The sequence below is a fragment of the Artemia franciscana genome, chromosome 11, assembly GCF_032884065.1.
Source record: "Artemia franciscana chromosome 11, ASM3288406v1, whole genome shotgun sequence".
NCBI classification, from domain to species: Eukaryota; Metazoa; Arthropoda; class Branchiopoda; order Anostraca; family Artemiidae; genus Artemia; species Artemia franciscana.
The window spans coordinates 2,060,979-2,086,539 of NC_088873.1; the positions used below are offsets into that span (position 1 = coordinate 2,060,979).

The 25,561-nt window shown below is 33.4% G+C and overlaps 1 protein-coding gene across 1 annotated transcript in view; it reads right to left on the reverse strand.

Annotated features, from left to right (window-relative positions):
- Positions 1–25,561, reverse strand: part of LOC136032674 (FAS-associated factor 1-like) — a 127,620-nt gene that overhangs the window by 71,501 nt on the left and 30,558 nt on the right. Inside the window, exons 7-9 of the mRNA XM_065712967.1 lie at positions 20,175–20,280; positions 11,617–11,762; positions 7,802–7,956 (exon numbers count right to left, since the gene is read on the reverse strand). Coding sequence (XP_065569039.1) covers positions 7,802–7,956; positions 11,617–11,762; positions 20,175–20,280 — 407 coding nt within the window. The remainder of the gene's footprint in view (positions 1–7,801; positions 7,957–11,616; positions 11,763–20,174; positions 20,281–25,561) is intronic.

Genomic DNA, 25,561 nt, shown 5'->3' on the forward strand with positions numbered 1-25,561 from the left:
AAAAAAATTAACAAAATAAAATAATTGATTATTTGTCAATTAATAATTATAAATTATTTTATATATCCTATAGATTATTTATGATAAATTCTATAAACTGTAATAAATCCTATAAGAATAGGCTAGGAAAACTTTTCCTGATTAAAAAATCTATAAATTATTTATAGATCAAATCTATTTATAAATCTTACAAATTTTAAATTTTAAATTATAGTTATTTTGTAAATATACAAAACAATTCATATAATTAATTATAATAAAAAATAAGTAATATATAAACCTAATAATTAAATAAAATATTGTATATATAAATAAAATATAATAATTAAGCAGTTAAAAAAATAATAGAATAAATGATCGATCAAATGTAAATAAATAATTAAAGCTATAATTATTTATGAGTAAATAATCTCTCAATAAAAAATCATCAACTGCAATTCAGATTAGACAACTATTTGTACAATTAAGAAAACCGTTTTTCGATGCTTTCAACATGCCGTTGAACAAGAGCCAAGAGCTCATATGGCACTTGAGACGAGGTCAAAAGAGCCAAAAGCCAAGAGCTCATATGGCATGAACTCTAGCAAAATTCTAAGAATCAATAGATTGATGTAAAAGGAAAATCAGAGGCTTCATGGTCGAATCGGGGAAAACAACTTTATCAAGTCAATTTGTGCAGGTCCCTGACACGCCTACCAATTTTCATCGTTCTAGTACATCCAGAAGCACCAAACTCGCTGAAGCACTGGACCCCCCCCCCCTTAACGGCCCCAAAGAGAGCGGATCCCTTCCAATTATTTCAATCACGTCAATCACGTATTAGTATCTATTAGTATATATATGTGTTATACGTATTAGTATATAGTATCTAGAACTTGTGCTTATTCTTCCTATCAAGTTTCATCCCGATCTCTCCACTGTAAGCGTTTTCCAAGATTTCCGGTTTCCAAGATTTCTGGTTCCCCCCTCCAGCCCCCTATGTCCCCGGGTCCGATTCAAATTGAAAATAGAGCATCTGAAATACAAGATCTTTCTACATATCAAGTTTCATTAAGATCCGATTACCCATTCGTAAGATAAAGATACCTCAATTTTCGCGTTTTCCAAGATTTCCGGTTTCCCCCTCAAATTCCCCCCAATGTCACCGGATCTGGTCGGGATTTAAACTGAGAGCACTGAATCAAAAGCTTCTTCTAAACATCAAATTTCGTTAAGATCTGATTACCGTTCGTAAGTTACAAGTACCTCATTTTTTCAAAATTTTCCGAATTACCCCGACCCCGACTCCCCCAAAGAGAGCAGATTCGGTCCGGTTATGTCAGTCACATATCTTGGACTTGTGTTTAATCTTCCCACCAAGTTTCATCCTGATCTTCCCACTCTAAGCCTTTTCCAAGATTTCCGGTTCCCCTCCCCCAACTTCCCCCAATGACACCGGATCCGGTCGGGATTTAAAATAAGAGATTTGAGTTACGAGGTCCTTCTAAACATGAAACTTCATTAAGATCCGATCACTCCTTCGTAAGTTAAAAATACCTCAATTTTTCTAATTTTTTATAATTAACCCCCTCCCCCAACTCCCCCGAAGAGAGTGGGTCCGTTCAGGTTATGTCAATCACGTATCTAGGACTTGTGCTTATTTTTCTTATCAAGTGTCATCCCGATCCCTCCACTCTAAGCGTTTTCCAAGATTTTAGGTTTCCCCATCTAACACCCCCCCCCCCCCAAAAAAAAAAAAAATCACCGGATCTGGTCGGGATTTAAACTAAGAGCTCTGAGACACGAAATCCATCTGAATATCAAATTTCATTAAGATCCAATCACCCGTTCGTACGTTAGAAATGCCTAATTTTTTCTAATTTTTCCAAATTAGTTAGTTTAACCAGTTTGTTTAACCAGGTAGTGGTTTAAACAAAACCAGTTAGTTTACACTACCTTGCAAATTTCTTTGTAGCGTTAAGATTCATTGTAAATTTGCAAATTAAAAATACGTTTAGTATAAGCCAATGGTATTAAACATTTTTATACCCTTAAAAATATTTAAAATCCTTGCACAGACAGGTATTTAGAGCTTTTTTTAACTTGCTGCTATAATTTATAATAGGAATATAATTATTACTACAATAAAATAAACCAAAATTACCATAATCGTGTAAATCTTAAAACAAACAGAAATTATCAAAAGAGGCGGTAGGGCTAACGCCACCTAAAAACCAAAACGTCATGTGCGCTTTACTGAAAACCAAATTCATTTCAAACTTTTTTTTCAGCCTTAATAAATATAGAGTTGCTCAGACTTTCACGAATGAAAATTATTGCATATTAAACTATCAATCTATTTTCATCAATTTTTTTCAGTAATTTTGATCATTCAGGTGATTTGCTCGCTTTTATCTTGATATTACGACAAATAGGAAAACAAAGCTCAAAATAAAAAGTGTTTTGATTTGTGTTTAACAAAACTAAGAAAGTTTTTCAAAAATAAAATTTTGTTTTTGTTTGTAACATTTTTTTTTATAGAAAATTCAGTAAAAACAATTATGTTTTCTGGTTTTCAGAAACTAAAAAAGACTGCACAGGCATTTAACTTTTCCACCACTAGTCCAATAGCCATTGTATTCTTACGCAGTTATTTCAACTGCCTCAAGCATTCCTACATAGCTTGACAGTTTTGCCTCTCGTCTACCTGACTGACCCTAATCCATGGACTGAATAGTCTCGTTGAAGGCTATCTAACAAGGCCGGATTAGGTTGACTGCTGTCCAAAGACTTTTTTTCAACAGCATCTTGATATTGATGCCAGTTTCTGATTGAGGACTGTTCAACAGCATCTTGATATTGATGCCAGTTTCTGATTGAGGACTGAGGTACCTTGTTTTACTTCAATAAAAGTAATCTTGAAGAGGCTCAGGACGTCACTATAGCTGCTCTCATTAGGAAATGAAGAAGCAAGGGTATTAAAGGTAGCAAGACATCCCTTACTTCATTAAGGACAGAGCCCGTTTTGATGCTATACAACCTATGCAACTGCCTCATTTATTGCACTATCTCTTGACTTTTTCGGCTCTTGCCTACCTGACTCAGCATTTGGTAATCCGTGGACTGAATAGTCTCGTTGAAGGCCATCTCAGAAGGCCGGATTAGGTTGACTGCAGCTAAAAATTTATTAGGGGCATAGAGGAATCCTTCACACCGGTGCAGTGCCCAAAGACTTTTTTTTAACAACATCTTGATATTGATGCCAGTTTCTGATTGAGGACTGAGGTACCTTGTTTTGCACTGGAGCTTCAATACAAGTAATCCTGAAGAGACTCAGGGCGTCATTATAACTGCTCTTATTAGGATATGAGAAAGCAAGGGCATTAAAGGAAGCAAAACATCCCTTACTTCATTAGGGACAGAACACGTTTTGATGCTATTCAACCTATGCAACTGCCTCATTTATTGCATTATGTCTTGACTTTTTTGGCTCTCGTAAACCTGACTGAGCATTTGACAATCCGTGGATTGTACGATCTCTTTGGAAACCATCTAAGAAAATCTCATATGCTAGATTGACGGCTTCTAAGAACTTCATTAAAGGCTGGGGGCATCTGGGTTTTATAATGCCCCAGGCATCTGGGGCATAAGGGCTACTGGTTTTTAACCCCCCCCCCCTTAAATTTTTGTCCGACCAGTACAAAACTAAAAGATTCATAAAAACAAATTTTTTGACGTGTTATTTAATTTTTTTTTTTCCGTGAATCATGCAACCTAAAGTTGAAGAGGTGATCCAAGTGTTATAAAGTGTTTATCATAGACGAATTTTACTTACATCTGCAGGAGCAAATAGACAGGGTTTGTTTATAGACCCTACAAATAGACCCAGGGTAAATTACAAATAGTAAAGGCTGGGGGAAAAAGTGAAATTCTTTACAGCATTATGAACATTTTCCAGTTATGTAGGTAGATACAGAAAAAAATTATTATCTTTTTATAATATTATCAGCTGAATGAAGGGCAAACTTTATAAATATTTTTAAGGTTAAATTAATAACAAATCGTAGTCTATTTCGAACAATCTTCAGGGATAGTTTTGTGCGAGTTTAGCTTATACTTGGCTGTTGTTCTTTTGTTTTGTATGTCGTTGTTCTGTTATTACTGCCGTTCTTTTTTTTCTGCAAGAGGAAGTGGACTTATTATGTAGACCAGTTACTCCTTTATGTACACTGAGCATAAAACATATCACATTTGTTTGGAGAAATGACATCCCCACAGTCCCATCACCAAAAATTTGTTTGATTACTTGAAACTGCTCATAGCTTGAAATTATGTAAGTTTCATTGTTTTTTTATTGTTTTTTTTTATTATCGATCATTCCTAAAAAACGGCCCTATCCATGGAGGGATAATATTAGTCCAGAAGCTTAATAACTCTGGTGATCTTGGATCTGCCAAACTCTTTTTTATTTAATTTCTAATTTTGTTCTTTTTTATTTTATTTCTGACCAATTTTTGAATCATGCCAATTCCCTACAAATTTCTCAGGGAATTTCCCCCCTGGAAACTTTCCTCCCAACAGAAAAGTCTCCCTGTGGAAAATCCCCCTCCTCTTCTGGAATTTCCCCCTAGAAATCACAAATATTCCCTGAAAACAAATAGACCTACTGTATATCAATAATGGACCCATTCTATAATATACAAAGCTTTCCTCAGGGTCTATGAGAGTAATGTCATCCCCAAAGGCCTAGTTATTAGATATATCAACTACACTGAATCAAATGATAATCTCAAAACTTTTCAATGGATATTCTAAAGGAAAAGAGGGTGTGGGAGGGGGTTTTTTGCCTTCCAATCTATTTGTTAACTTAAAAAGGCAGAAGAGCTTAGATTTCTGTTTGAATAAGTACTCTTCCAATGCTCTATGACCATTGGTTTGATATGATCACCCCTGGGAAAAACAAAAAACAAACATACATGATCTTGTTTTGGCAAAAATGCAAAATCCACACTTTTGCAAACAGAAGCTTGAAACATCTACAGTATTGACTGATATGTTGAATTTGATGATGTTAACTTCATTAAGGTTGCTTAGCTTTTTCGGGATGTTTTCCCCCTTTTTTCAAAGATTAGGTAAATTTTTCAGGTTTTTATCTTTTACTGGGTAACAATAAACTTAATTAATTTGAAATATAAAGAATCAACATAAAAACCAATTCTTTTGACTTATCTGTTGTCATCAAAATTCAGTTTTTAGACTTTCAGTTACAATCAGGGCAACATGCTCCTTACTTACTGTTTGCTACCACAAATTGTTTGTTATAATTGTTTGTTTGTTATTGTTCGTTATACTTGTTTGTTTGTTTGTTATTGCTTGTTATACCACAAATTCTTTGTTATAATTGTTTGTTTGTTATTGTTTGTTATACTTGTTTGTTTGTCATTATTTGTTATACCACAAATTGTTTGTTATAATTGTTTGTTTGTTTGAGTATTAGTTTTACATGCACACTCTTTGGAGGCAAACACTACACAATTCTTGAAACTACTATACAGCGTTTTAAAGTATATATAATCTCTATTATAAGGCTATATATAGACCAAAAAGGGCTTAATAACTCTACTAGTCTTGAATCTGTCAGACGTTTAGGAGATATATACACAAATAAGGCATCAATAGCGTTTTATTGTGGTAAGGGACAAAATGCCTTCAGTGAGCGTTTATGCAGTTAAAAGATTCTTATCTACCTTTAAATACAGGCTCTGCAAAAAAGTGTTTTCTTTTCTAAAACAATATCGATCTACATAATTACAGAGTTAAAGCTTAAATTTTGTAGGGAACCACCGAAAATGGTATTAGTAGTGAGTAAATATCAAGAAAGTCCAGATACGCTTCCAAAAAAGTTCCAGATGACACACCGAAAGGATTTGTCTCGTTTTTCTATGACAAAACTCATGGTACCAGGGTGCTAAAAACATAGGGTGGTATTTACTCCTATTTAACCATTTGACCAGGTTTCTCTCCTTTTTTCTGTTGATAAAGGCTCCAAGACGTGGAGTCAAAATATTCAGATTTATTTTTATTAATTAATGTATTGTTGTTTGTTTTTTCATTTCGTTCCTTGTCACTGCTTTATTTAATTAAACCCATTTTTCTCTCTTAATTTTTCGTATATGGAAAAAGAGTGTGGTGTAAGAAATTATTTACAAGGCTTTCTCCCTAGAATATCAAGAGAGTTCTTTCTTGATACTACCTTTTAAAGGAATAAACAGACGGGTTTTCAGGGATAACATCACTCAGGACATCATTTGAAATGGTGGCGCAGCGTCTAGTTAGGCTGTTCTTTAAGTTCTCGATAGCGGGTATCTCTTCTTACAGGACATCTGGCCATGCCTTGTTTGCGTGTTTGCCGTATCGGGTTGGCAAACGGCGTTTTAAATAGAGACAAGTGGTAGAAGGGAGAGTAATGGATGTACTTGTTAAGAACAGCCATTGACACCAGATCAAATTTCTCGTCAGGAGGGTGTAAAGTCATCCCCTCAGTGCTACAATTAATTCTTAGGGCTCTATTCTGGATCTTCTGAAGTGGTGCTGGTAGGGTAATATGAGTCCCTGCAAAACGGGGGTGGCCATAATTGGCTAAATATTAATTTTATAATTAAGATAGTTAATAATAATTGGCTAATTAAGTTCGTGGGATGTCATTGACACCAGATCAAATTTCTCATCAGGAGGGTGTGAAGTCACCCCATCAGTGCTACAATTAATTCTTAGGGCTCTATTTTGGACCTTCTGAAGTGGTGCCAGTAGGGTAATATGAGTCCCTGCAAAAAGAGGGTAGCCATAATTGGCTAAATGTGGCTTATGAAACTATTCTTCAAGCACTCTGCGTGGGATGTCTCCTCGTGTAGGTAATCTGGCCGTACCATATTTACCCTCTTGGTTTGTCCAACCACAGTGCAAGTAGAGATAACTCGGCGAAGGGAGGGTGGTAGATTTACTTTTCGAAAACACCCGTTGATACTACGTCAAATCTCTCACTGAGAGATTCTGAAATTCTTTAATATGAGTTAGTACTTCATAGGAATATATTAAACCATTCATATGCTATAATGAATCACTGAAATATCGCTAGGAAGAAAAAGAAATCTCAGGATCAGAATTTTATCTATTTGAGAATGTGGCAAAGTAGGATCGATCATTTATATGCTATAGCCAGCCTAGTAGGCTGGGCCAAAGAGTATGAATAACTTATAAGAGTGGGAACTGGCGCTAGTGCCTACAAAAAAAAACTATCAACCCATCTAGTGTTTGGCAACACTTAGCAATTTTTTTTTCATTGCAATGAATACTTAATTAACTTAGTATAATTGGTAAAACTAGGGTAGAAATAAATGTCAGACCTCAGTTCCCAGAAAACGACTACAAAGATTGAAAATGTCAAGTGTCGCCAAACGCTAGATGGCGTTAAAAAAAAATTCCGACACTACCGCCAGTTCCCACTCTTATAAGTTACCCATATTTGTTGGACTGGGCTATAAAAAAAAAAAAAAAAAAAAAAAAAAAAATCCAAGGCCGTTTTTTTTTCAAAATTTATTATTAGCGAACTTCAGTCTTTTAAGAGCTAATACAAAATTAACATTAAACATTGTTAGCTAATAATTCAAAATTCTCTTTTGTATTTTCTTGCCTACTTTGGCCTCTTTGCAGTAATTTACACGGACCTTTCTTGCCTACTTTACTTAAGCTAAAAAAAAAAAAACAAAGAGTACAGTCTTCTTAGTTAGAGCCACCTGTGATTCAACACAATAAAAAACCTTACCTTTGCCTATTTGATTCATGAGTTATGTCCCAGCCCCAGATATTGAAGTTGGAGCTTATATAGCTAACAACCGCTTCGGAGCATAAAACTTGAGAGCAAAATACATTGGCCAATATAGACTTGTCACTATGCACATAGACAATTAAAGGCTTGCGCTGAAACGAAATGAAATTGAACAAAACGGTTTATATTTTACAAATTAAAAATTTTAAAGGAGTATATAAAAGGGGGGGTGAGAAAAATACAGTAAAAGCATTAAAAAGTAGCATAAGAACAATGAGCTATTTAAAATTCTAAGCAATTAAAATGTTGGCACGAATCAATAATATGCTAAAATGTTAATAATATACAGGGTTGGTAGCCCTTTGCAACAGCCTAAACTCAAGTTGAAAAAATTATGCCATTGATGAGAGAAGAAGATTAGCGTTGACATTATTATTTTTCTTCCGTATTTTTTCTTATTAATTATTATTTTTAATCCGGTTATTTTATACTTATTTTTTTGTGGTATATACGTCAACAGTTCCCACCTAGGCGTTTCTAATATCCTGACGCCCCCTCGTAATATTCAAATTTTTTTTTGTTCAAAGTTTTACAGGTATTTGTTACTGTGAAAGACCAAAATCTGATGAATGTCAACCATCACCGGTGAAAGTCTGGAATAAGGATATTTAACAAATATATCGGACATACGCCAAGCGACTGTGTGTTTGTTGACCAGTCAGCTTTGTCAGTCTTATGCAAGGTTTGATGGTGACAGGTTAGGCTATAAATCCCAGGAATGCGTTAGAAATTAGGTTAGAATCTCAGGAATACTCAACATTCACTGTTAGTTTATGGTGAATGTCAACTAACACATAGTCGCTTGGTGTATGTCTGAAATATTTTCAAATATCCTTATTTCAGACTTATACAGGTTAACGTCGACATTCACCAGTTTTCGGTCTTTCACCGTAACATATTCACCTGAAGGAAGCTTAAAAGGCTATTAACTTGATGTCTTTTTTTGGGTTATCAGCTAGCCATTTTTTATACTAATCAAAAATACTGTCTAAATATAACATCTTTTACATAATGTATAGCATCACTGCAATAATATCATGTATCTTTCTTGTTCTTTAAATATTTTTTTTTTTTTTTTTTTTTTTTTTTTTATCAAGGCTCTAAAGTATAGCCAATCGAAGCGTGTACACCCTGCCTGTGACCCATCAGAATATTGCCATGCCCCACTGGTGGGGCCTGCGAACCACGTAGGAAATCACAGATATAGGTCGTAGGCTATTAGTTTTATTACTTTACTTATAATAGTTTTGATTAATGAACTAATCAAACAGTTCGTGGTAACGAACTGTAGTAAGGAGCGACCCGGCTCAATAGTAACCAAAACTCTAAAAAATGGAATTTTGATACCAATAGCTACATCAAAAGAATCGCATTTTAATGCTGGTTTTAAATATATAAGTTTCATCAAGTTTAGTTGTACCCATCAAAAGTTACGAGCCTGAGAAAATTTGCGTTATTTTAGAAAATAGGGGGAAACGCCCCCTAAAAGTCATAGAATGTTAACGAAAATCACACCATCAGATTCAGCGTATCAGAGAACCCTACTGTAGAAGTTTCGAGCTCCTATCTACAAAAATGTGGAATTTTGCATTTTTTGCCAGAAGGCAGATCACGGATGCGTGTTTATTTGTTTATTTGTTTTTTTGTTTTTTTTTCTTTTTCCCAGGGGTGATCGTATCGACCCAGTTGTCCTAGAATGTTGCAAGAGGGCTCATTCTAATGGAAATGAAAAGTTCTAGTGCCCTTTTTAAGTGACCAAAAAAATTGGAGGGCACCTAGGCCCCCTCCCACGCTAATTATTTTCCCAAAGTCAACGGATCAAAATTCTGAGATAGCCATTTTATTCAGCGTAGTCGAAAAACCTTATAACTATGTCTTTGGGGACGACTTACTCCCCCACAGTCCCCGTGGGAGGGGCAACAAGTTACAAACTTTGACCTGTGCTTACATATAGTAATGGTTATTGGGAAGTATACAGGCGTTTTCAGGAGGATTTTTTTGGTTTGGGGGAGGGGTTGAGAAGAGGGGGGTATGCTGGGGGAACTTTCCTTCGAGAATTTGTAATGGGAGAAGAAAATTTCCATGAAGAGAGAGCAGGATTTACTAGCATTATTTAAAAAAAAAAACAATTAAAAAATAAAAGTGAAAAAGCTTGTTCAGCTGGAAGTAAGGAACAGCAATAAAACTTAAAACAAACAGAAATTATTACCCGTATGAGGGGCTCACCTCCTTCTAATACCTCGCTCTTTACGCTAAAGTATTTTCAGTAATTTCAACTACTTATTCTACGGCTTTTGTGATTCAGGGGGTCATTCTTAATGAATTGGGATAAAATTTAAGCTTTAGTGTAAAGAGCGAGGTACTGACGATGGGGCGAATCCCCTCATATATGTAATAAAAACATGAGAATACAAAAGTTCTTATAGGGACGTGTGGCCGTACCTTATTTTGTAAATAACTCTACTCTAGATAAACTATGGTGGTCATGTCAGTGAACGTGTGGTAAACAGCGATGCAAAAATTTTGAAAATAAGAGCTGGGATTTTTATCGAAACTCCAAATATATACGTTGTCTAGACTGGAGAAACCTGAGAAAAGTTATTCGCACAAAATTCGAAACAAAGCTAATTTATAAGTTACGTAAATCTTTTACCAATAAAAAGATTCGTAAAAAATTAAAAGTTCTAGTTGCCTTTTTAATTAACCAAAAAATCGGGGGGCAACTAGGCTTCGTCCCCCGCTCTTTTTTCTCAAAATCATTCGATCAAAATTATGAGAAAGCCATTGAGCCAAAAAAAAAATATGCAAATTTCGTTTTGATTATTCCTCTGCGGAGAGCCAAAATCAAAACATGCATTGATTCAAAAACGTTCAGAAATTAAATAAAAAAAACAAGTTTTTTTAACTGAAAGTAAGGAGCGACATTAAAACTTAAAACGCACAGAAATTACTTCGTATATGAAAGAGGCTGCTTCCTCATCAACGCCCCGCTCTTTACGCTAAAGTTTTTTACTGTTTTAAAAAGAAGAATTGAGAGAAAGAGTCAAACTTTAGCGTAAAGAGCGGGGCGTTGATGAGGAAGCAGCCTCTTTCATATACGAAGTAATTTCTGTGCGTTTTAAGTTTTAATGTCGGTCCTTACTTTCAGTTAAAAAAAACTTGTTTTTTTTATTTAATTTATGAAGTAGGTTTGACAGGTTGACTTCATGCCTCCTTCCATCTGTCGGTGTTTGAATGAAATGCATAAGCCAAGGAACTTATTGAACGCATTTGCCATACTTGGACACTAACTCGTACACATGAAAGGAGAGCTTTGCACCAAACACGCTCCCCCTCTCCCCATTATTGGCGTTTTTTATGAATTAACAATAATTAAATTTCAACAAATTAGCCTGCTTATATGTGAAAATCTACACACAGGGGCAATAAAGACGGGATTCACTTTCCAAGATTAGCCTGATAATGAGCAATATTCCTATTCTCGACCCCTCCCCTCCCTTAACCCATGTGTCAAGCCAGAGTCCATCTAAATCTGGAACTCATTTTCTCAGTTCAATCTCTGCGTAATTTCGATGCTTCACGAATAGTTTCACCTGGAAAATAAAGTATACATACACTACGAAAAAGTATATATTTGAATGTCCAAGCTCATAAAAAAATTTTGATGTATTTTAATTAAATCGGCTGATCAAGAGCCAAGTGTGAGACCAAATTTAAAATTTGTGGCAGGAAGTTCAAAAAGAATAGCTTACGTTTTTTGCTGAGACTAGTAGTGATTCTTTCAAAGCCTCCTCTAAAGATCCTTGGTAGAACATAGGATGAGACTCTCCATATCTTGCAGAAAAATTTTCAGAAAACAAAACTGCAGTTGGTAGACTATCAACTGCGTCTGGGGGCACTACAAAAAAAAACGCCAATTTAGAAGTTTTTTTCAAATAAATACACTTTAAAAAAAATCCAAACGAGGTTTGATCCCACTTCGTAGGGGCCATAGTGAAAGATATGTTAGATCGTTCGGCCAAGTTTAATGGATAAGGGATGGTAAATTACCAAACACTGTGCTTCTTGCCATCCATCCGGGCCAAAAGCAGGTCGTCCCCAAATGAGGCGGAAACAGACCGTAACATTTCAAGGAAACAACAACATCATGGGAGGGAGAAAAGAGTGAGGCTTTGAATAGATAGGGGAAGAAGAAGCGTGAGTAACTGTATTAGTCTAGGGTGGCTTGATACTACAAAAAATTAGTAATAGAGGTATTAGAGCAAAAAGAAAAATGCACCTTATTTAAAAGGGCAAGCATTTGATAGATAAATTTACCATTTAAAGGTCCCCATGTGGCCTCAAGCAGATTAGAGTTTTCTGTATGACACAGCAAAGAAACAAATAAAAAGCAGACGGATTTTATTGAAACCTCAATAAAAAACATACAGAAAATAAAAATAAAAGTTGAAAAAAACACACAGAAGAGAAACAAACAGCGATTCAGAATTTCCAGAACAATTTTGCCAATGTTGTCACACAAAGGCCGCGATTATTTCTAACAAAAAAAAGTGCCCAAACCTCAATTAGAAAAAATGAAATAAAAATACAGAAAAATAAAAAAACTAGGAAAATTCAGCGATTCAGAATTTTTAGAACAATTTTGCCAACGTTGTCACAGAAAGGCATTTTCCAGGATATTTAAACTTCTGCACAATGGTAACTGTACACAATATAATGGGGTTTAGTGTAAAATTGAAAATCACAAAATCAGCTCATTAAAATCCAGACAAGAAGAAGAAGAACAATAAAAACTATTGTTCTTTAATATACAGACATATTTGGTAAATAAAAATCAAGTAGAGCCAAATCATTGTCAGTATTCAGAATCTGTTTGCGTTGAAGCGTTGGGTTATAACCATTGGAAAATGCCTTTTTTCGTATTCTCGTTTAAAAAATGACGAATTTGCCCTTAACTAGATTTTGAAAATGTAGACAAAATACATAATTATATGCATTAAAGACTGAGGTTTTGTCAAAAAATTGCGAGACAGCTAGTCAAAGGAATTTTTCATGGCTATACCGCAGCTTCGAAAAATAAAAATTAACGTTTTTTTGGAATTCAGTTTTCTTTATTTTTGAATTAAATGGAGTCGGCAGAGGAAAATTTGGCAAAAAAAAGTATCCTTTTAAATACCAGAACCAGAATAAAAGGTCGCAAATTAATTTCTTCTGAGAATTTTTTTTCTTTCTGGTGAACTAGATTACTATTGTGATTTTGTGTTTTTGTTACGATAAATGAAAAACATAATTTGAAATATGTATCGGTTTTTGTAAGGCACAAAACATACTTTATCATTTTGGGGGTTTAAGGCGCGGTGACACATTCTTATTTGTGGCATAACCATTTTTTTAAGTTTGGCTTTACTATTCACTAAATATTTGTTTGTTTTATGATTAATTTATACGTTCATGCTTATTTTAGTTCTTTTCATGTTTGCTTGCATCTTTACGTCTCAATTGCGGCCCACTTTTGGTAATTGTAATAAACGGTTCTTGTAAGAAAATTCAGTTCCTTTTTACGGTATTATTATGGTTTTCGCGTTTTTATGGAATTTTGCCAGTCACTCCGTACTCCCCACTAGGAGCTAGGAATTTTTAACACTACTATTTTTCATTGCCCTCAATTTAAGAGAATTGAGGGAGGAGGTGGTAAATGTTTTTTTTTCAAAATCTGAACGGGGGCAAAATTGCCATTTTTTCAATTTTTGCAATGAAAAATACCAAAAAAGAATTTATCAATGAAAATATTCCCCTCCCCCTCCTCCCGAACACAAAGTATTTTCAACATAGAGGGGAAGGGGCAACAAAAATATGTATGGCTCCTCCTAAAAAATGACACTACAGGTAGTTTTCAAGCGATGAAAGAATTCAGATAATTACAGATTAAAAAATTAAGTTCCTTTTCTATGTCAAGTAATATGCCTATTAGCATTAATAATTACGGTGGAGTTAGTTATTATTTTTTTTTTCAAAGTCAATTCAAAATGTCAAAGATTTCCATAATAAACATTTAATTAAAAATATGTGAACATATTTATAAAAAGATCAATGAATCACACACCTTGTGACAGCGTAGTGGATAATACCACGTCTCTTGATTATAGATTTACAGGTTCAATCCTACCTGTCGCAAGGAATCTCTTTACAATTTGTCCATTCTGAGCCAATTATTTCATTCTTAGCAAATTATTTTTGTGATTGTTTTTTCATACCGAGTCAATTTTTTGTGATTTTTTTTTTTTAATTAGTTTGTATAACATTTTTTTCATCTAAACAAATAAAACATAAGTTTTTGCATGCCACATTTGAGCTTATTCAATTTTTGTTTCACTAATTATTTTTATTTCTTTTATTGCACAATGAGCAGCATTCCACTTGGGTCGCATTCAACAGAGGTCATCGCAGTTGATAAGAATTTGCAGAACGAACACAACTACTGCGCTATACTGAATGACGTTTGAACATCAAAATGATTTTCTTAAAAAAAAAAAAAATCTTACAAGATCATAGAAACTATAGAACTAAACAAAATTATTGTTAGCTTAAACTGATAGATAACAGGTCAAAGAAACTTGTATTAAAATAAAAATAAAATTACGGCTGTTTTTAGCTCTGAAGCAAACCCCAAATTGCAATACGGTTCAATTAATGCTTTTGAATGGAATTCAATGATTATAGTTGGCTGTTAAATCCCAAAAATTAAATAAATCTATTGCCTGCTTGTTGTAGCTGTGTATGTGAATTTAAAATCAGTTCAGAGATGAATTCTTTTCTAAATATGAAACGATTTTAAATAAATTAAAAAAAAAACGATGACTCCCAGCATTGCAAATTGTAATTGCAAGTTTTAGAGGTACTAATCGTAACTACAAATAATGATCAGTTTGATAGGATATAAAATTGATAAAAGGGTATCCACTATATTGTCATAAGCTATGTGATAAATTGATTTTTCTACTAAGCTGTTCACATACTTTTGATAAAATGACTATTATGTCATTCTTTGACACTTCTGAATTGATTTTGGGAAAAATACATAACCGAGCCCAAACTAAATTATGAATGCAATTAGGCTCTTACTTCACATAAATAGGGAACTTTATTTTTGACCTATAATTATCCTGATTTTTTACTCGCTTGAAGACTAGCAGCGGAGTTATGTCGGGGGGAGGGGGATCTGCTCCCTATATATTTGAGTTGCCCTCTTCCTAATGTTGAAAATAATTTTTTGGGGGGAGGGGGATATTTTCATAGATAAATGCCTTCTTCGGTATTGTCATCGCAGAAATAAAAAAAAAAACGATAACATACAGCATTGCAAATCGTAAATGCAAGTTTAGAGGTACTATTCGTAACTGCAAATTATTAAAATTTACAAATTATTAAAAGATGTAAGGAGTTTAAAGACGAGTTAAAGAGTTTCCATGCAACAGGAAGGGTTGGATCGGGATACCTATCATCAGCTACGGATTTATCCACTACGCTGTCACAAGATATATAATACTTTAATTTTTCTACAAACTTATTCACATACTTTTGATCAAATGACTATTATGGCAATCTTTGACACTTTTGAATTGATTTTGAAAAAAGAATGATAATTGAGCCAAAACTAAATGAGCACAATTAGGCATATTTGGGGGGGAGGGGTGCATATTCCCCCTACAAATTTGTTTCCCTCTCCCTATATGTTGAAACACTTTTTGGGGGAGGAAGAGGATGTTTCAACAATATATCCCTTTTTTAGGATTTTTTATTGCAAGAATTTAAAAAAAAACGATAATTTTGCCCCCGTCAAGATCTTGAAAAATACATTATGCCCCCCCCCCAACTCCCTCCTCTAAATTCTCGTAAATTGAGGCCAATATTAGTAGTGCTGCAAACTCATAACTACAAGTGCGAAGGACAGATTGACTGACAAACCTTCCATAATAACGTGAATATTATAATAATGCCTGGAAAAACAATCAAAATTTTCTTACGAGTCTTACAATTTCTTACAATTTCCTTAAAAAAAGGTGCAATAAAGAAGCATAGATGCAATCGGATCAGAAAAGAGCAGAAATAAGCATGAATGAATAAATAAAACGTCAAAATAAACAGTAAAGCCCAACTTAAAACAAACCGGATATACCAAAAATTGTCGGTGCAGGGTTTCAACTCTTGTTGATAGAAGAGCATTGCCAAGTGCTGAAAACCATGTTCGGTCCAGGATTGCACAAAGCCTACATTCAACTGGAAATTTCGGGGAGTTCTTGCTGTCCGAGTCTAAGCCGACTTAAGCACTTCATGTATAATTGAGAAGATGTGTTAGTCCCCGTCCTGCACTGGTTCTGGGGCAATTGCTTTTCCTGAGGTCAAAATAATTTCAGGAATTTAAAGAATAGGAAATTTCCACTTGGAATGTTACAACGTTAAAAAATAACTATCATATCGACATCTTGATTGATGAATTCAGACACTTCAAACTGGACTTAAATAGGATTTTTAAAAACTCATGCCCAAGTGGTAGGAAACATGTAATTATATGAAAAAAAAAATTCACTCAGCAGGAAAGCTGAGGTACATAGACAGAGAATACAGCTCATGATGAATTAAGAAGCTGCTAAGTTTGGTTTAGGTTGGGATGGTATTAATAATAGAATGCTAGCTAGTTGCTCATTTCATAGTGCATTTTATCAGTCATAGTAGTATATCCCCTGTAGAACCGAATGATGGAGATACTAGTGACTCAGATGAATTTGGCTTACAGCAACAGGATCAAATAGACAGGCTCCCCAGAAGAAATATCCTGTTTCTATTGGGAGATTATAATGATCGGTAGAAATATGGATAGATGGTATCCTGGCCTAGGTAAATTTGGTGCAGAAAAAAAAACAGTAATTGCTACAGACTGGTGCAATTTTGTAGGCATAGCAATCTAGTTAAAACCATTACAGGTGCAGAAAAAAAACAGTAATTGCTGAAGATTGGTGCAATTTTGTAGGCAAAGCAATCTAGTTAAAACCATTACAGTATTTGGTCATAAAAAAAACAGTAATTGCTACAGACTGGTGCAATTTTGTAGGCATAGCAATCTAGTTAAAACCATTACAGTATTTGGTGCAGAAAAAAAACAGTAATTGCTACAGACTGGTGCAATTTTGTAGGCATAGCAATCTAGTTAAAACCATTACAGTATTTGGTCATAAAAAAAACAGTAATTGCTACAGACTGGTGCAATTTTGTAGGCATAGCAATCTAGTTAAAACCATTACAGTATTTGGTCATAAAAAAAAACAGTAATTGCTACAGACTGGTGCAATTTTGTAGGCATAGCAATCTAGTTAAAACCATTACAGTATTTGGTCATAAAAAAAAAACAGTAATTGCTACAGATTGGTGCAATTTTGTAGGCATAGCAATCTAGTTAAAACCATTACAGTATTTGGTCATAAAAAAAAACAGTAATTGCTACAGACTGGTGCAATTTTGTAGGCATAGCAATCTAGTTAAAACCATTACAGTATTTGGTCATAAAAAAAAACAGTAATTGCTACAGACTGGTGCAATTTTGTAGGCATAGCAATCTAGTTAAAACCATTACAGTATTTGGTGCAGAAAAAAAACAGTAATTGCTACAGACTGGTGCAATTTTGTAGGCATAGCAATCTAGTTAAAACCATTACAGTATTTGGTCATAAAAAAAACAGTAATTGCTACAGACTGGTGCAATTTTGTAGGCATAGCAATCTAGTTAAAACCATTACAGTATTTGGTCATAAAATGGCGTATATTAAAATTAAACTTATATTATATTAAGTATTAAATTATATTAAGTTATATTAATTATTAATTATAATATTAATATTAATTAATTATTATATTAATATTAATTATTAATTAATTAATATACTTAATATAATTACTAATTATATAATACTTAATTTAATATACTTAATAATATACTTAATATTAATTATATTAAGTATTAAAATTAACATGGTTACTGAAACGATGGTGAGACAGCTAACCTTATTTATTAAATTATTTTAAACTGAACAGCGGCAGGATTGGTACGAGATAGAGGAGCGCTATTATTGATTTTAAATATAAATATCACCATCTACTAGTGTCTTGGGTCATTTTAAAGCTGAAATTTCGGAACGTTATTACCCCCCGAGAAGCTATGATGTAGATAGACTCCAAGAAGGGAACTTGAGAGAATTTTCCAGGAACAGTTGAATACTGAAATTTTGGAAAATAGTTTGTGTAGTTGCTGAAGGTGTCTCAGGGAGGGAAGTTAGAAACGCAACTAGGATTATTAGTTAAAATACTTTATGTTTAGTAGAGAGTTAGGACTTGCTAATAATAACTGTCGAAGTGATAGATCATGTGAAAATAAGAGGAAATAAAGAATTCGGAAACATCATTAAAATATGAATTAAGGAGGTGTGAATAAGAGGCCATAGAAAAAAACTGCCTAAGATCTAGAAGATGCAGCTAGAGGGCATAATTACTAAATATGCTATTTAGAATGAGTAGCGCCGTTGTAATTTTCGACACCATCAGGTATGGCGTCGAAAACCCAACAATATATGGTATAAAAACCTAGTACGAATCTACAAAGATGCCGTAGACTATACAAGTGTTAATTAAAAGTTATTGGGACCGTTCAACGTCATATGTGCTCAGTGAGGAGCCATATATTTTCTCGAGGAAAGAGTAGTAACTAAATAAGATTCATTTGGAGATTGCTGCTTGCTTGGTTGAATTGAATTACCACCTCCAAAATTTTCAAATGAATTGGTTTGGCTTTTGTTAGGACGTCACTCACTTTCTAAAAAGTTCCACAAACAAATCCGAAACTTGAATTCATGTTTTGCTTTACCTTCATTCAAAGTAAACGATTATAGAATCACCAACAATCATAATGTTTTTAGCCTCAAAGCAGCTGGACAAATTTATCACAAAATCAATTTAGTGGCACATCCATCTCAAATTACTCTAGGTGATTTTGAACTACCTTCAGTTTGTTAAATGTAGTTTTATACCCAGATGATGCTGTTGACAAACGCCTTGCACATCCTTTAGTTATTGGATTTCTCATAACTTAATGTACCCGTTGGAAGAAATACTACGAGACACAAACAACTATGCCAAAGCTTATATGAAATAAAAGAAGCGGGGGATGATGTAAACGAACGTGCTGCTTTACTGAGACAATAGCATCCAGACATACAACTCATTTTTACTGTGCCAGATGGTGTGGATTCTAGACAATTCAACCCTCATGAATATAATGAGGTACGCGCAGTTCTTAATTTTTTTTTCCACCAACTGTTCCTGCCAATTGTTTTATCCAACTGGAACATCAGGATGGACCGTGAATTTGCAACTTCAAACACCTTATGCAAGTCGTCTTCATCTAACAAGGCCAGAATTAGCGCAAAATTGTATCGCTTTTCTACCTGAACACACCAAAAGTCTTTCTCTTCAAGCTGTAACACCCCACCTACGTCAGATAGTTCACTACGCTAATACTTAACACTTACATACTTTACATTAATACTTTGATACCTTACATACTTTACATTACTTTACTTTACATACTTTACTTTACATACATTACTTTACATACTTCGCTTTTACTTTACTTTTACTTTACACAGTTTAATACTTTACACTTTGGTGGTACACTGTTCCAAAATAATCTTGTCGATACATTCGTATTTGATGCATTCGTATTGATACATTCGCATTGATACATTCGTATTGAACGGGATCGCATCCAAATGATAAAATTGAACCAGAAAACTATTATCGCCCAAACTACGTAAGTGTTACACGACTTACCAAGGACTCCACCTCCTGAGTTTTTACCACCACTCCTTCCATACAAAGGGGCCAGAGTAAAAACTTTTTGGCCTTTTTCCCGCCCTGTGTTTGAGGGGGGTCAACCTTTTTCTGTTTTTCATTCAGCATTGGGGTTCCCTTTGTCCAAGCAATTAGGGATATAAGTTTTAAAACGACTGAGAAATTTTAGATTCACCTTGTACCATTCGAACTTAAAATTTTACGTTTTAAACTGATCAGGACAAATAGCTTTTTGTCCCTTTTCCGGGTCCCATATTCGACAGTATAGATTATTCATAAGAAACATCCTGGAAGTTGGAGACTGGGGGAATACCATACATTCACACAACATCAACTCTCAAACAGGGGATCTAAAAACTTAAAAGTCCAACGCTAAAAATGACAGTAAAAGATAAATACAACCAATACTTACAAATAGATTGATGAGCAGGTCTGGTTCTAACTTCATAAGTTTCTTCATCCACTCCAAAATCGTTTGCGTCTTCAAATTCTTCTTCTTCGTCAGTATCAACGATAATCTTTCCGGGAAAACAAATGTTTTTTTTTTTAATAAAAGAAATAAAATTAAAGAAATTAAAATTATTCTTCTTCATCAGTATCAACAATAATCTTCGTTGGAAAAAAACACTGATTTAAAAAAAAAATAAGATAAAAGAAATAAAGATTTTTATTCTTTGTCAGTAGCGATGATAATCTTTCCGGGCAAAAGTATTGATTTTGAAAATAATAAAATAAAACAATCTACTTCGTCAGTATCTACTTTGTCAGTGTCAGTATCAGGTCTATGCGTTTTCGCCGGAAATTCCCCATCCCCCCCCCCTATTTTCTCCAAGCGTATCCAATGAAAATTCTGAGATTGCCATTTTGTTCAAAATATTTCAAAGGAAATAACAGTATCTCCGGGATTACCCCTCCCTTCCAGCCCACGGGGCAAGGGCTGTAAACTATGCAAGTTGCCCATTGTTAAGATATAAGGCATTTATGGGAAGGATAGTCGCATAAACTTTAGAGGGTAGTCGCAAGAATTCAAAATTTCAATTCAAATTCAATTCAAAAAATTCAATTCTAAATTGCATCAAGATGCCGGTTTTTTTTTAATAATAGAAATAAAAGAAATAAAATTGAAGAAATAAAAATTCCCCTCCTTCGTCAGTATAAAAAATACTCTTTCCAGGAAAAATATTGATTTTTGAAATAATAGAATTAAAAGAAACAAAAATTTTTCTTTTTCGTTATTATCAAAAATAACCGTTCCAGGTAAAAAAAAAATTAGTGATAGAGATATTACTTCAATTCAATTCAATTCAATTTATTCAAATAAAAAAAAACATAACACCAATAATCATAAAGATCCTGGAAGTAAACTTGTTGAGGACCATAACAACGAAAAATTGAAAATGAAGAAGAGAGATAAAAAAAAAAAGAGAAAACATGGGCAATTAAATCAAATTGAATAAGAATTTAGAGAATTATAATATCAAGTACATTTCGATGCTAAGTATTAAAGATTACTTACAAAAAGCATATTAAATATAAATATAAACATTACCTTATTTTTTTGGGGTATTTTCTAGACTTGAGATATTCCACAAATTAATTTGGAAATATTGTCAAACTCAAAGGCGGTAGTTCAGATTTAATTATGCGAACTTCAAAGTTTTTCACTATGTTCAACATTTGAATTTCCACAATTTCTTTCTTTTTTTGAGTAAAAGACTTCAAAACCTTAAAGGTTTTCATAATGAGCATGTAAGGTTCCTTGAAAAAGTTTCGAATGATCAGATTTATTTTCACTATCCTTGGTACTTTGAGCCGCTCTAGCCGGGTGGTTAGCGCGCTGGACTTGAAATCATAAGGACAGGGGGTCAAGTCCTGGTGTCGCTCGTTATTTAATTTGAAACAGAGATCAGGCTAGAGTGTCATTTATACTAAATTTAAACAGAGTGTCTTAGACACACTCTATTTCTTATTTATAATAGCAAAACAAAAAGACAAAGTCAGAATAGGCTAAAATTTAAGTTTACAGAAAAACTTTTAAAAAACACATCTGTCACTTTGAGTTTACTTTTAGAATTTTAAAGAAAGTTTTTAGTTTAAAATTAACTAACTTTGTCCAAATATCATTTCATTGTCAATAGAATTATAATTTGTATTTATCTGCTTTATTTTTTCTAACTGTGTTAAGTGAATTGCTTGCCGCTAAAATAATAAAAAACGTAATATCAACAATAAAATAACATCATAATTTTTTTTTCCCTCAAGAGCTTAAATAATATTTTAAATCGTTAAAGCAGGATTTGAACTGGGCTATCATTCAATTTTGAATTTGAATTGAACTTTTGATTTTTTATTTGAAGGCATAAACTTAAAAGGAAGAGTATAGCTGGTAACTTATGTACGCTAGATATATGGAACTAAATTGATTGTTTTAAATTGATATAAGAAAAGAAAATTTTTTGGAAGTTTGAACAATGCTAAATTTTTTAGTGCATAACAGAAAACAAAACACTAAAAATTGTTTTTTAACATGTTTCCTTCTCAATAGCCCCCTCCCTCCATGTTCCGACACCCCCTCTCCCCAAAAAGAAAACTCACGATATGTTCTTTCAAAAATTATGGGAGCTGATTTATTATAATTTGTAAGGAAATATAACGACAGGTTGGTCATTTTTTGCGACCGTGATATTGCAATTAACATTACTTCTTTTTTTACCGACTAGTACTAATCGTCATTACTTCCAAAAGCACACTTACATAAGCGATGTTTTGTAACCATAATTTTTTTAATTAAATGTTACTTATTTTTAATAAGTAAAACCTTTAAAACTAATATAACCTTAATTTAACCTTTAAAAAAAGGGTTAAACTTATTTTTCAGAGGCAATTCTCTGGCGTTGCCTGTAGTGAAGTCCCATAAGGCTTCAATGTGTTATTATTTTTTCAGATTTTTATAAATTTTCAATTATATTATAATTTTTTAAGTTTTAATGCATAAATTTAAAAGAATCCAAACACTTTTTTTTAAAGCAAATTCAGCTACAAACTCTAGAATGATTGAGAAAGAAAGTTGCCCCACACTTACTAGCGTTACTTTCTGTCCATTTAAGTTTGACTTGGCTATTCACCTTAAACTCTGTTCCTAGTTTCGTTTATGCATTTATGGTGTTTTTTGCTTTAAGTTTGACTAATTCTATAGGTTTATATATCCATTTTTCACACATTAAAATTGCTCTTTACTTTTCTTGAAAAAAAAACTCTTGTAGGAAACCGTTTTTTCATTTATTTATTATTTATTTTTTAATGACATATTTTGTCGTGAAATTTTACTTGAATTTACTTTTAGGTATGTTAGTAAAGTTTTTAAGCTAAAACTAAAACTTTAGAAGCGGAGCAAAATCTTGATTGCCATCCCCCTACTTCCCACTGCATTTTCAGGCCAAATTTGAAAAAAAATCATTTATTGATAAAACTATATTCAATTTATTAATTAATTAATATTTTTTGTTATTTAAATTATTTAATTATTTTAATTTGGTTATTTAATTATTATTATTCAATTCGTTTTTATCTTATTAATTATTTTAATTTATTAACAGCACATTCTACTTTGTTATGATCAAAACAATATTTATAAAATTAAAAAATGATTATGACCGTTAGATTATTTATTTGAAATTTTAGGCCTCTATAATGTATGCTCACGGGGCAAGCGGTTCCTCCCCCCCCCCAAAAAAAAAATCCCTGTTTCCAGGTCCATAGAACAAACAACCAAAATGTTTGGTCTTTAATAGAGCTGAAGCTATACTGACCCTCATCGTATGGAGACTATAGACTTATATAAGAGAATTACAGGCTTATATAGGAGAATATATGGTTATTTTGCTCAATGATTTTATTAAAAGAATCTTTTCATCCTTTATTTTGTTGTAATTACTAATGCGTAGGTCATAAATAAATGAATGTGTAGGTCATTTCGATAGTTCCATTTAATTGTCATTAAACATCGTCATTTTTCTGTCTTTTTAAAATAATCTTATATCTTATACAATTTATATAAAATTATATTTTATTTAAAAAAAATTATTCCTTTTATATATTTGTTATGATAGCTGCAATCTCAGAGTAAAATCTTTAAAATATCTAACAACAAAAACAATGTTTGCCAAATAAGTCACATGCCCTTATCTTCAGAAAAATAAGTTTGGACTTAAAGAAAAAATACACAATTGCTTGCACAGAAATATCCGCAGAGATATCAAGAACGGTGTTAAGAGGGGGGGGGGTGTCAAGAGAGTGGGACAATTTTTGAGCCAAGGTATGAGCCAGCCAAGCTTCTGAACCAACCGACGGTAGACAAAATTTACTTAAGCAATGCGAATGCACCGCCTATGATTTCCTAATTACCCTTAAGAATGAAAAGTTAGTTCCTAAAGCTTTTAAGATTGTATCACGCTTTCGTCAGTGCTTTCACATTGAAGCATGAAAATAAAAATCAACAATCAGTAGATTTGAAAGACAGCGTTTCCTGATGTAACACTGAAATTTTGTCAGCATTGTCACGTTGAAAAGTAAGACCTGAAAATCTTTGGACTCTCTTGGTGTGAATTGACCGCTCTGAATTGTTAAACTCTTGGGTGAAGAGTCGGGAGAATTTTGATATTCACTTGATGTTTAGAATTGTACCTACACAAGAAGATAACTTCCTTTTCAAAAATTCCAGACTACTGAACTTCGCAGTACAGTGCCATTAGGCGTCAAAACTTCCTAGTTCAGGAAATCGCCAACTTCTGAAACTTTGAAGCCAGCTAGTACCTTAATCAACAGCTTTATCTCGCAGATTAGATTATTCAGAGAATTTGAATATCCTAGATTAAAATATTAGCAAAATGAAAGAATTTTTTAGGTTTTGGGACCTCAGAATGCACGACAAAATTTAAAAATCGATGTTAAGAAATTCTTTTTTCAGCAAATCATTTTTTTTCAAAAAATTAATCGATTGGTGATGATTATTGAAAACTAAAAAAATACTAAGACGTCCAGAAATGAATATCTTGATATTTTAAACAGCCTTTCTACTATCAATAATTGTTTGCGGGAATCTCGTTTTTTTGCGCAATTTTCCTTTTTTTTTAACCGATGTTCTCACAAATAAATACCAAACTGTTCTAAACATGTATCAATGATCAACAGCAGCCAGTAATCAAGGATTTCTCACTGCTTGACTATAGCTGTATGGCCATCAAATTTCGAACGGATCGAAGTACTTTTTCACAGAAAACAGGAAGGGCTCAGAATTGGCAGACGTACCCGAAAATCTGCCCGTGTCCTCTTACCCGTCAGTTTATACCATATTTGGAGCACTTTCGTATAGAAAAGGGAGAATGGGCATTCGCGCATGCGAGTCATAATTCTCATATACCGTTGGCTTATGCTACTTGCCCTGCGAGTTTCAAGCCGACAATATATTTAAAATTATACTTTAGTCGCACCCCTCACTACAGAAGAGCTTTTGTTAATTTAGTTTAAATAGTGCCCTTCACTTTCATTGGAAAATGTAGATTTTTTATTAAGTAAACAACTAGAACCAATAATAGTCGAAAATTAAGGTACACAGGGAACTGACCAACAAGGAACTTTTGGCTTTAAAATGAGCACAATAGAAATTAAAAATTACTAATACCATCAACAGTACAGCGTTGCCAAGCAGAAGTAAAAAAGAAAATAAAAAGCTGCTATTGGATTTCTGGAAGTACGCATATTCTTTTAGTTAAAATTTTTACTGGGTTATTCATAAAATAG